This window comes from Leopardus geoffroyi, chromosome B4, assembly GCF_018350155.1.
Source record: "Leopardus geoffroyi isolate Oge1 chromosome B4, O.geoffroyi_Oge1_pat1.0, whole genome shotgun sequence".
In the NCBI taxonomy this organism is placed as follows: domain Eukaryota; kingdom Metazoa; phylum Chordata; class Mammalia; order Carnivora; family Felidae; genus Leopardus; species Leopardus geoffroyi.
This window is the reverse complement of record NC_059341.1, coordinates 83572439-83585626: the sequence shown is the minus strand read 5'-3', so window position 1 is coordinate 83585626 and position 13188 is coordinate 83572439. Positions and strand designations below refer to the sequence as shown.

Here is a 13188-nt window from a genome sequence, read left to right as displayed (position 1 = left end):
AGCCCCCACCCCTAACGAACTCTTTCCTGTTTTCTAGCCACATCCCAGGAATGCCAGGCATGTAGGGAATATAGCCTCTCCGTTGCAGACAGCCAGCCACCTGGGAGAAGCCCCACCCCACCCAATAGATAGTCCTTCACCTCCTTCTATTCCTCCATCCACACCCAGCACTGCTCGAAACCTCAACAAATTCATCCTTACAAAATAATACCCACCAAGTCATTGCACCACTACCACTACTGCAAGGCATTTACAATGCTTTACTAAATAGAAACAATCTTACCTCCCATATCCACCATCCAATCTGGGGAAACCAGAAGTCCAAAACAGGCTGAGGGACTCTGTGCACGCTTCTAGCCTTGGGTCCCCAAAATAGCATTTTCCGCTCTAGCTATCTGGTCACCAAACAATCTAAATATCTATTAGTCTTTTAAGCCTGAAAACCTTAGAGATGCCTCCCCAGCACTGAGTACTAGGAGCTTTGAGCAGTAAAGATAAGAGACAAGGGATGGCCTCACTCATAGGTGCTCTCCATCACCAAAGATAGCTGTTCTCTCACCTTTGCATTTGTTTGTACTCTTGTCCAGTATGGCCTTAGTGGAGACAATCTTGCCATATCTAAGGGAAAAGAAAATGCAAAGTGATAATGTGGGGCAGGATTTAGAACAGGACAGAGATCAAGACATCTGGATGAATCCGTGCCCTTTCTTCAAAACTGTTCCTACTCAAACCTTAATAAAAACAAGAAGAAATAAATTTAAAATGTCAAGCTCATCATATAAACCTATTCTCCAAAGATGCCTACTAGAAATAACATAACTGCAGTCCCTACAATACCAACATGTTTCTCTCTTCTTCCCCAATTAAGACTTAGATACTAGGTGGGAAGAGACTATTATCTTCTTGGGAAAAGAAGCCTGGTGATATCCACATAGTGTGTGTAGGGGCAGAGCTCTGGCTGGAATTCCTTGGGGACTAAATATAATCTTTAATAATCAATTACCTTCTTCTGGACAAACACCATTCCTATGAAAAACCTATAGACATTTCTCTTCTCTGCATCCCATTACCCACCTCTGATTGAAGGTTAACCTGAGCCAAACTTTTTCTTTTTATATAATTTTTTTTCTTCTATATAATTTTTTCTATATAACTTTATTTTTCTTCTATATAATTTCTATATATAATTTTCTTCTATATAATTTATTTTTTAATTTACATCCAAGTTAGTTAGCATATAGTGCAATAATGATTTCAGGAGGAGAATCCAGTGATTCATCACCTACATATAATACCCAGTGCTCATTCCTTAATGCCCCTTGCCCAATTAGACCATCCCCCACCCAAAACCCCTCCAGCAACAGTTTGTTCTCTATATTTAAGAGTCTCTTATGTGTTGTCCCCCTCCCCGTTTTTTTTTTTTTTTTATTATTTTTGCTTCCCTTCCCTTATGTTCATCTGTCCTGTACCTCAAATTCCACACAGGAGTGAAGTCATATGATATCTGTCTTTCTCTAATTTCCATTAGCATAATACACTCTAGTTCCATCCACATTGTTGCAAATGGCAAGATTTCATTCTTTTTGATTGCCGAGTATTACTCCATCACATATATATATGTATATATACATATATATGTATATATATACACACACACGTATGTATATATATACGTATATGTGTGTGTTGATATATATATATATGTGTGTGTGTGTGTATACACACACACACACTACATCTTTATCCATGCATCAGTTGATGGACATTTAGGCTCTTTCCATAATTCGGCTATCGTTGACAGCACTGCTATAAACATTGGGGTGCATGTGCCCTTTCGAAACAGCACACCAGTATCCTTTGGATAAATATCCTTTGGGTTGTAGGGTAATTCTATTTTTAATGTTTTGAGGAACCTCCATACTACTTTCCAGAGTGGCTGCATCAGTTTGCATTCCTACCAGCAGTGCAAAACGGTTCCTTTTTCTCCACATCCTTGCCAACATTGGTGGTTGTCTGCGTTGTTCATTTTAGCCATTCTGACAGTTGTGAGGTGGTATCTCATTATGGTTTTGATTTGTATTTCCCTGATAAACAGTGATGTTGAGCATTTTTTTATGTGTCTGTTAGCCATCTGGAATAGGGGAATAATTCCAGTAGCCTTCTTTGGAACAGTGTCTATTCATGTCTTTTGCCCATTTCTTCACTGGATTATTTGTTTTTTGGGTGTTGAGTTTGAGAAGTTCTTTATAGATTTTGGATACTAACCCTTTATCTGATATGTCATTTGCAAATATCCTCTCCTAGTCCGTCGGTTACCTTTTAGTTTGGTTGACTGTTTCCTTCACTGTGCAGAAGCTTTTTATTATGATGAGGTCCCAAGAGCTCATTTTTGCTTTTGTTTCCCTTGCTTCTGGAGACATGTAAAGTAAGAAGTTGCTATGGCCAAGATCAAAGAGGTTGTTGCCTGTTTCATCCTCTAGGATTCTGATGGTTTCCCGTTTTACATTTAGGTCTTTCATCCATTTTGAGTTTATTTTTGTATATAGCGTAAGAAAGTGGTCCAGGTGCAGTCTTCTGCATGTTGTTGTCCGGTTTTCCCAACACCATTTGCTGAAGAGACTGTCTTTATTCCATTGGATATTCTTTCCTGCTTTGTCAAAGTTAGTTGGGTATACATTTGTGGGTCCATTTCTGGGTTCTCTATGCTGTTCCATTGATCTAAGTGTTTTTGTGCCAGTACCATACTACCTGGATGATTACAGCTTTGTAATACATCTTGATGTCTAGAATTGTGATGCCTCCAGCTTTGGTTTTCTTTTTCAGGAATGCTTTGGCTATTCAGGGTCTTTTCTAGTTCCATACAAATTTTAGGATTGTTTGCTCTAGCTCTGTGAAGAATGCTGGTGTTATTTTGACAGAGGTTGCAATGAATATGTAGATTGCTTTGGGTAGTATCAACATTTTAACAATATTTGTTCTTCCAATCCATGAGCATGGAATGTTTTTCCATTTCTTTGTATCTTCTTCCATTTCTTTCATAAATTTTCTATAGTTTTCAGTGTATAGATTTTTCACCTCTTTGGTTAGATTTATTCCTAGGTATTTTACGGGTTTTGGTGCAATAGTAAATGGGATCGCTTCCTTGATTTCTCTTTCTGCTGCTTCATTATTGGTATATAGAAATGTAGGGGCGCCTGGGTGGCTCAGTCGGTTAAGCGTCCGACTTCGGCTCAGGTCATGATCTCACGGTCCGTGGGTTCAAGCCCCATGTCGGGCTCTGTGCTGACAGCTCAGAGCCTGGAGCCTGTTTCGGATTCTGTGTCTCCCTCTCTCTCTGACCCTCCCCCATTCATGCCCTGTCTCTGTCTCAAAAATAAATAAATGTTTAAAAAAACTAAAAAAAAATGTAACAGATTTCTGTACATTGATTTTATACCTGCAACTTTGCTGAATTCATGGATCAGTTCTGGCAGTTTTTTGTGGAATCTTTTGGGTTTTCCACATAGACTATCATGTCATCTGCGAAGAATGAAAAGTTTGCTTCCGCCTTGCCAATTTGGATGCCTTCTTTTTCTCTATGTTGTCTGACTGCTGAAGCTAGGACTTCTAAAACTATGTTGAACAACAGTGGTGAGAGGGAACATCCCTGTCGTGTTCCTGACCTTAGTGGGGAAGCTCTCAGTTTTTCCCCATTGAGGATGATATTGGTGGTGAATCTTTTGTATATATGGCTTTTATGATCTTGAGGTATGATCCTTCTATCCCTACTTTCTTGAGGGTTTTTATCAAGAAAAGATGTTGTATTTTGTCAAAAGCTTTCTCTGCATCTACTGAGAGGATCATGTGGTTCTTATTCTTTTATTAATGTGGTGTGTCACACTGATTGATTTGCAGATATTGAACCAGCCCTGCATCCCAGGGACAAATCCCACTGGATTGTGGTAAATAATTCTTTTAATGTATTGTCGGATCCAGTTGGCTAGTATAAACTGCTCATTTCAAACCCTAGTTCTGACACTCTATAGCTGTATGTCATTTCGGACAAGTCATTTAACCCCTATGGGCCTCAGTCCCATCATCTGTAAAGCAGAGATAGGATTGTTGGGAATATGAAATGAGTTCATGGATATAAAGCACTAATGTCTACCATACGGTAAACGCTTGAAAGTTCTTAACTACTATTATCATCATTACTACAGTCAAGAAACTTCAACTTTAGTGCAAATGGTTCTCTGTCCTGCTTTACTTTATTCTAAGCCTTCTATTTCTCACTGTCAAGATTTGAGCATGTTAGGGAGGTGAGTGGGTACAAAACCAGGTGCAACAGCAGTGTTAAGAAATTACCCAAAACTTTACGGTAAGGTAAAGTGAAGATCGTGTATCCTTTCAATGTCATTCTGAAACAATGTCTAAAAAGCCTACTTGAAATATATTTAATTATCTAGGGGGATGTTTCTTTTTTTGACTTACTGTTTACTACTGCTTAGGGTCCAGGCCTTGTGAAGATACATATAAACTTATAGATTTTGTCCAGTAAATGCAAATAATTTCTGTCCAGTAGAAAAGAGATCCCCAAAATTCCTGTTTTATATTGTCCTATAGGATATGAACCAGTTTTGTATATAACCCAGCCATCTTTTTTTTTTAACATTTATTTATTTTTGAGAGAGAGAGAGAGAGAGAGAGAGAGAGAGTGTGTGTGTGTGTGTGTGTGTATGTGTGTGTGTGTGTATGTGTAAACCGAGAAGGGCCAGAGACAGAGACACAGAATCCAAAGCAGGCTCCAGGGTCTGAGCTGTCAGCACAGAGCCCGACGAGGGGCTCAAACCCATGAACCATGAGATCATGACCTGAGCCAAAGTCCGGCACTTAACTGACTGAGCCATGCAGGTACCCCCAATCTTTTTTTTTTTTTTTTTAAGTAGGCTTCGTACCAAGCATGAGCCCAATGCAGGGCTTGAACTCACAACCCTGAGATCAAGACCTGAACTGAGACAAAGAGTTGAATACTTAACCAACTAAGCCACCCAGGCACCCCTATAACCTAGGAATCTTATTCCAACATTATTTCTTCAGTATCTATAAATACTCAGTCCCTCAAATGTCTTTGAATCCATTTTACCATCCCGCTGGTTCCCTTATTAATGAATGAAATAAATCTTGGGCATGTGTTTACCTATATTTGTATGAGAATCATGTTTTTCAACTTTTTGAAAATTATACTTTTGCAGCAGTTATGTGGAGTCCCCCAAACTCAGCAGTGGAGTATCCCAGGTCAGGATCATATTAGAAGTGTTCCACTAGAAAGACATCTCTACATCCCACCCTAGGAGGGTGAAAATATTAAAGATACAGAACAGAAATCACTAATAGAATCAGAAGTATAGGATTTACCTGAAAACAGCTGGCAGGGACTGAATTTGAGACCAATACCCCAAACAAGTGTTTTGTTTTTCACTTCCCCTCTCATCCCTAAAGAACATATGATGACTGACATATTTGTTTTGTTCCTGGGCAGGCTCTCACTGACTTTTTTGGTGGGGCTTCTGTCATCCAATGGATTAGACAGAAAAAGCCAAGTAATGCCTTGGAGGCTGGGAAAAGAACACATCAAAATGGGGGTGGGGATGAATATGATGATCCTAGCCCTTCAGGACTACATATTTGGATTCTTTCCCAAACTTAAGCAAGGGAAGAGATGCAGGAGACTGGCCAGAGGGCATACAGGTTGCTATCCCTACCAAGGCCCCAAGGTGGAGCTGGCTGTGGGTCTGAGCAGGTTGAGACCTAGAGCTCAGAGTCTGCACTGCAGTTGGCAACAGAGGGTTTGGGTTTGCTTCCTCCTTGGAAGAAGAAGCCCCTCCAAGAGAACAAGGATTCCAGTCCTACACTCCATGCCTTTTCTTCCTGCCCACCAGGGTTTAGGATCCAGGAATATTCACTTCCCCTACAACCCAGAGAGAGATAACTAGGAAGAAAACAGGAAGTCCTTCTATGCATGGGAAACACCCTTCCTAGAAAGGTTTAACTCCCAGCTTGCAGCATCCAGCAGGGCTCCAGCCACCTGTTCTTCTCAGCCTCCTTTTTGTCATAACTCATCTAGCACCTATTCTTTCCCTGCCTCATTTCTACGTCTCTATAGTCTCCTATTGAGCTCCTCGGTTCCATCCTATATGATGACCCTGACTATTCTCATCCCTTCTTCAGACACGGCCAAAGATAAGGCAACTGTTGTGAAGGGCAAAGTGAAAGTCTAAAAGTATTGTGAAGTAGAAGTGAGTTTTGTCTGTCTTGTGAAGTGAGAAGATTTTTGTAGCATATTATGTTTCGTGCAAGAAACCCAGCATGCAGAAATCAAGGAACTAGACTGATATGATAGCCTTTTCCTTCACAAACCAACATTTCTGCCAATTCCCATTCCCCTCAAAAATTACTAGTCCTAGACTAAGTTCCCTCACTCTCATTTAAAATACCTTTCGGGGCTCCTGGGTGGCTCAGTCGGTTAAGCGCTGGACTTTGGCTCAGGTCATGATCTCACGGATCGTGGGTTTGACCCCGCATCAGACTCTGTGCTGACAGCTCAGAGCCTGGAGCCTGCTTCAGATTCTGTCTCCCTCTCTCTCTCTCTCTGCCCCTTCTCACCTCACACTCTCTCTCTCTCTCTCTCTCTCTCTCAAAAAAATAAACGTTAAAAAAATGTTTTTTAAATAAAATACCTTTTAACCAAGGTAATCTGAGGTAAACAAAACAAAACAAAAAAACAGTTTCATACGTACATCTAGCCTTTAGAGACTGAATCTATGCAACCTGGTACCAGCAAAAATCCCTATGATTTGCATGGACCAAACCTCAGAAGAGTAAAGGATTTATAAAGCATCTCTGATGCCTCTCACACCTATATTTTGGGGGCAGAATGTTCTGCCTTTCCAGGATTTGGAACAGCTGGAACTTTACACATACTGTCGTGGGATTTTGAATTAGTTTAACCACTTCAGAAAATTATTTAGTAGTATCTACAAAAGCTGAACAAAATGTATATCCTATGACTCAGCAATTTTACTCCTAGGTATAAACCCAACACATACGTACATCAAAACACATGTACAAGTTCATGGCAGCACTATTCATATAGATAATAGTCACAAACTGGAAACAACTCAAATGTCCAGCAACAGTAGAATGGGCAAATAAACTATGGTGTATTCCTATGATGGAATTCTATAAAGCAATAAGAATAAACAAAATTTTGTTATAATTCATATGAATGAATTTCACAAATAACACTGAACAAAAGAAGCCAGACATAAAAGGGCATGTATGCTGTATCATTGTTTATATGAAGTTCAAACAAACCACACCAATCAATCATTTAGAATACAGACAGTAGAGGGGCGCTTGGGTGACTCAGTCGGTTAAGTGTCTGACTCGGCTCAGGTCATGATCTCACGGGTTCGTGGGATTGAGCTCCACATTGGGCTCTGTGTTGACAGCATGGAGCCTGCCTGGGATTCTCTCTCTCCCTCTCTCTACCCCTCCCCCACTTCCCCGTTCTCTCTGTCTCTCAAAATAAATAAGTTAAAAAAAAAAACAGTAGATCTTTGTTTGGAGGTGGGGGGATAGAAACTGACAACGGGCTTCCAAAGAGTGGGTAATGTTCTTTTCCTTTTCATTTTTTTTTCTAAGTACACTCCATACCCCACGTGGGGCTTGAACTCATGACCCCAAGATCACGAGTCAGATGCTTTACTGACTGAGTCACCCAGGCACCCCAGCAATGTACTTCTTCTTGATCTGGTTACAAGGGACTGTTGCGAGGATACGTTTACCTTATGAAAAGTCACTGCTGTATATACACTTATGATTTGTGTACTTTATGTGTGTTATATGTCGATAAAAGTTTTTTTTTGTAATGGTAATTACACAGTCTAAGGTTCCTATTTCTATTTCTTTCTACCATTCCCTACCCAAAATCAATTTTCCTCTTCCCTACCCCCAGACTTCTTCCTATAACCATTCCCCCAAATGTATCATTTGAAACACGTATTTTTCTGCCAAATGGAACGGAGTTCGCATCTTTGGACTCTTGCAAATTTTTCTAGCATTCTTAACTGGGCTAATTCCATGGTAGTTATCTCTACCTCATGACTCAAATCCACTCTGAAGAACCCCAAAGGTCTTTAGGGGGGTATATGCAGAGTGTCAGCCTCTTTCTCCACTGTCTCCTTTATCCACTAATTTGAGAGCTCCTCTGGTTCACTGGGATTACTTCTATCAGCAGAAACTCTCCTAAATGTACAATTCAATTGGTTACTTCCACTTTCTTCTATCCCTACTGCACTGCCAACTCTCACTGTCTTCTAATCAGTATCTTTAGAGATACTGAGCATTTCAATTTGAGGTGTAAGGATGGGAATCTTTCCACAAAGACCATCAGTTCTGAGTACACAGTCACCTATTAGGCTTCAAAGGCCAGCCCTATGCTGGCTTTCCTCAGAGAAACGCAAGAAGGTTTTATGTATTAATAACAGGTAGAATTTAAGAGGGGCTGCTAAGAAATCTTGTGACAAATAATACTGCATTTCAGGACAAGAGTATTTGGCAAGAAGTCAGTATCGCCAAACCTGTACTGTCCCTCGAAGCCTACCCACATGTCTGCCAACTTACGACTGGCACAATTTGACAAGGTCTTGGTCAGTAGTGCCTGGTTGCAATCCCCGGATATAGAGGTTGGTTTTGCTCAGCTGGTCATTTCCATTGCTCCCACCGTTGCTGTTAGGGGTACTGCTGCTTGGACTAGGTGGTGCCATTTGCTGAGACAGTGACACATATGGCTGCAGAGAGACATGAGCAACAGAAGATCAGAAGATTATACATTTAAATACTGGAGAGTGAGGAAGATCCTGGCTCCTTGCAAAGAATGATTCCAAACTTTAATAGCAATTAACTCAATAGAGAATTAAAAAACAAAAACAAAACAGAAACTAAAGGAATTCCTCTCTGCCATTCTGCCATAGAATAAGAAAATACATAACTGTCTTACCTATGTTTCAGGAATAATAAGCGGCCAAAATAAGCTTGTTAAAGGTTTTAAAAAAAGGTACTTTGGGAGCGCCTGGGTGGCTCAGTCAGTTAAGCATCTGACTTCAGCCCAGGTCATGATCTCGTGGTTTGTGAGTTCAAGCCCCACATCAGGCTCTGTGCTGACAGCTCAGAGCCTGGATCCTGCTTCGGATTCTGTGTCTCATTCTCTCTCTGCCCCTCCCCCACTTGTGCTCTGTCTCTGTCTCTCAAAAATAAATAAATGTAAAAAAAAAAAAAAAAAAAAAGGTACTTTGTTATAGTGGAATGTTTTTATCATACCGATACTGAAGAACACAACGTATGCCTCTTTTTTTTTTTTAATTTTTTTGGTAATGTTTATTTATTTTTGAGACAGAGAGAGACAGAGCATGAACAGGGGAGGGTCAGAGAGAGAGGGAGACACAGAATCTGAAACAGGCTCCAGGCTCTGGGCGGTCAGCACAGAGCCTGACGCGGGGCTCGAACTCACGGACCGCGAGATCATGACCTGAGCCGAAGTCGGACGCTTAACCGACTGAGCCACCCAGGCGCCCCACACAACGTATGCCTCTTAAGTAACTTATGTAATGAGACAGGGCTAATGAAATCTAGATTCCACTTAAAAATGATAAAGAGAAGGGGTGCCTGGGTGGCTCAGTCGGTTAAGCAGCCGGCTTCGGCTCACGTCATGATCTCACAGTCTGTGAATTCGAGCCCCGCGTCAGGCTCTGTGCTGACAGCTCAGAGCCTGTAGCCTGCTTCCGACACTGTGTCTTCCTCTCTCTCTTCCCTGCTTGCTGTTTCTCTCTCAAAAATAATAAATATTTTAAAAAATGATGAAGAGGAAATAATAAAAATTTATCAAATCATGGAAGTATAAGTAAGTTTAACATAGATTATTCAAAAAACTGTAGAATATGTGAACTGCAAAATACCTGGAACTTGAACATTACTATAAACTTAGACAAATAAAATGAAATACTAATGCCCACGTAAAAATACTAATTACCAGTAAAAACTGAAATTTGTTACCTTAGTAGTAAGAATTTAGTCCTAAGTTACTTATAAATGTTTTAAAGTTTAAGTGAATGAACAACAGCTACATTATGGTCAAGAAAACCCAAGATTTTGGATGAAGCATCCCAAATCTTTCACTACTGATACCAGGACAAGCAACCAGACTGGGCTACAGTATTTTTTTTTTTTTTTTGGTACTTCTATTAGAGGAAAATACCAGGTTGGCTGGAGCATGGATCCATTCCTTCATGAATATTTTAACTCTTTATGTTCTAATCAGGCTTTTAGTGTTTACATTTATATTTGGTTCATAATACTCTAAATTTGCATAGTTACCTATAATATCATGCATTTTACTACCTCACACTCATATTCCAGTTCTCCCTAGGCTCAAAGCACTTCACACTATAAATCTATTTGGAATTACTTCCCTCTCAAATGCTAGTTTCATCTCCAGGTTTTTCACCCCGTTCTCTTTTTGGTGGTGGTGTTGAGGAAGTAGAGCAATAACAGAAGAAAAAGAGAAACATGAATATCAAAGAGTGAAAATCTTCACCCCAAAGAATTTTTAATATGAAATGTGCCTCTTATATTTATGCCCCTGACCTTTAGCAAACCTCAAAATTAAAATCTTTGCTTGAGCTAAAATATGTTGAAGCAGGTATTTTCCTATCTTTATCACTGTACACAATAAAAATGTGTACCTGCTTGCACACACACAGTTTATCCCTGCAGCAAAGAAGAAGAAACCTAATACCACATTCTGGGATGGACGAGACTCATGACCTACTACCAACACAACATTTATATTTCCTATCCCTGTCCCCCTCTCTTTGCCAGCACTTACACTAAGATCTCCCATACAGAACAATCCACGTGACAGTGGTAATGATGATCATCCATATGATGATGGTGACAGTCACATTATACAGTCAATAAGTGCAGAAGGGTGCATGAGGCATGGTGTATTTTTTAGCAACTTTCAGACAAGACAAAAATAGGGCAAAAAAAACCTAAAGTTCATACATTCAGCTCTAAAAATTGCAGTACTTTTTTGCCAGCGCCTGGGTGGCTCAGTCGGATGAACATCTGACTTCAGCCCAGGTCATGATCTCGCAGTTTGTGAGTTCGAGCCCTGCGTCGGGCTCTGTGCTGACAGCTCAGAGTCTGGAGCCTGCTTCAGATTCTGTGTCTCCCTCTCTCTCTGCCCCTCCCCCATTTGCTCTCTCTCTCTCAAAAATAAACAAACATTAAAAAAAAAAAAACTGAACGACATTGAAATCTCCACTGAATTACTAGATCTGCAATAATAATCAAATACTAATGGGTCTAGGCCCCCTCTATTATCATTACTATCATAATCGCACCACCCGATTTAAAGTACAGTCTGGGGCGCCTGGGTGGCGCAGTCGGTTAAGCATCCGACTTCAGCCAGGTCACGATCTCGCGGTCCGTGAGTTCGAGCCCCGCGTCGGGCTCTGGGCTGACGGCTCAGAGCCTGGAGCCTGTTTCTGATTCTGTGTCTCCCTCTCTCTGCCCCTCCCCCGTTCATGCTCTGTCTCTCTCTGTGCCAAAAATAAATAAACGTTGAAAAAATAAAAAATAAAAAATAAAGTACAGTCAAGGGACACCTGGGTGGCACAGTAGGTTAAGCGTCCGACTTCGGCTCAGGTCATGATCTCACAGTTTGCGAGTTCGAGCCCTGTGTCGGGCTCTGTGCTGACAGCTTGGAGCCTGAAGCCTGCTTCAGATTGTCTTCCTCTCTCTCTGCCCCTCCCCTGCTCATGCTCTGTCTCTCTCAAAAATAAACATTAAAAAAAAATTAAGTACAGTTAAGAAAACTGTGACCTATATATTCTAATCATGGCTGTTCCTGAGTTCAGAGCAAGATCACTACTGGAGATCATTCAATAATATAGGTCTTTCCTCATCTCTAAGGAATTACTATTGTTTATCCTTAGGCTGAGAAAGCCAAAGGATATTCTATGCCTGGGGTGATGATGATGATGATGATAATGATGACACCAACAAAACAGAAAAAGCAACTCTAGTGTCATAAGACCATGTGCCAAGCACTGGCACAGGAGACCATTTGCCTGAGTTTATCTATCCCCTGTCCCAATATGAGAGAATATGTCTAACAGAAAGTATCAAGGATGCCAGTACTGTCCAGGAAAGAACACAAGGGTTGTTACTAAGTAAAGAAATAAACTTAAATTATTGATTTGCTACATAGCTATAAACCTTGGTTTTAATACTAAGGTCTTAGCTATAATTTAAAAATATGGCTTAGTCAATAATAAACTTGCTGTAGGGCAGAAAAATTCCTAGGAAAAAAGATATGGCTAAGAAAAAAAAAAAAAAAAAAAAAAAAAAAACCAAAACCAGAAAACGAAAAATGAAAAAAAAAAAAAAAAAAAAAACCACGACTTTTGTCTCTTGATACTTTTATGCAGCTTCTGAAATTGCCACATAGGTTTGGCTCCAAAGAGAAATGGTATATATATTTATTTATTCATTTTGAAAGGTAAGACAATCCAAGAGAAGGGAAAAAAAAAAACAAACAAACAGCTGAGAAAGCCCCTAAGAATAGCTTATCTGGCTTCCCAAAACAAAATGATTTGGAGAGACATAATAACTAGTGTAAACTAAAAATCCATGTTTACCCATGTAAGAGAGAAAAAGGTAGTATTTAGAAAGGTCCAGAGAACTGAGATATTCTTATCAGTAAGGGAAGGACAGGGCAGTTTTATCTCTCTTGACTCCTACTGAAATAGTTCTCTGAGGTCACTGGTCATCTGTCAGGCCTAACCTACAAAGTGAAGCGCAAGGTATTTCTTTCCTTAATCCTGCTGAACTATGGAAGATTTCATAACTCAAAGCAGACCATAAATCTTAAAGCTAATTTGCTTTTTATAGTTATGTCCTAAAACATGTCATTTTCATGTGAGGATAAAATTCAGGGTTATTAGAGAAGCTAAAATGGCTGACTTGTTAGTATACCAGGTTCTCTTCAGGAAGGGATATAAATCTACTATAGTATCTATCAATTAACTTCATCCTTTTGAATGACATGTAATTTTGTTTTGCTCCCAGAAGAAAAAGAAAGAT

General features: G+C 40.0%; 1 protein-coding gene across 3 annotated transcripts in view; it reads right to left on the bottom strand.

The window, feature by feature from the left end:
* The window catches only part of RBMS2 (RNA binding motif single stranded interacting protein 2), a 71769-nt gene that overhangs the window by 23142 nt on the left and 35439 nt on the right, over window positions 1-13188 (bottom strand). For all 3 annotated transcript variants that reach the window (XM_045462713.1, XM_045462712.1, XM_045462714.1), the window contains 2 exons: window positions 8665-8831; window positions 560-618 (listed from right to left, as the gene is read on the bottom strand). In XM_045462713.1, the coding sequence (XP_045318669.1) occupies window positions 560-618; window positions 8665-8807 (202 nt within the window). In that variant the 5' untranslated portion in view covers window positions 8808-8831. The remainder of the gene's footprint in view (window positions 1-559; window positions 619-8664; window positions 8832-13188) is intronic.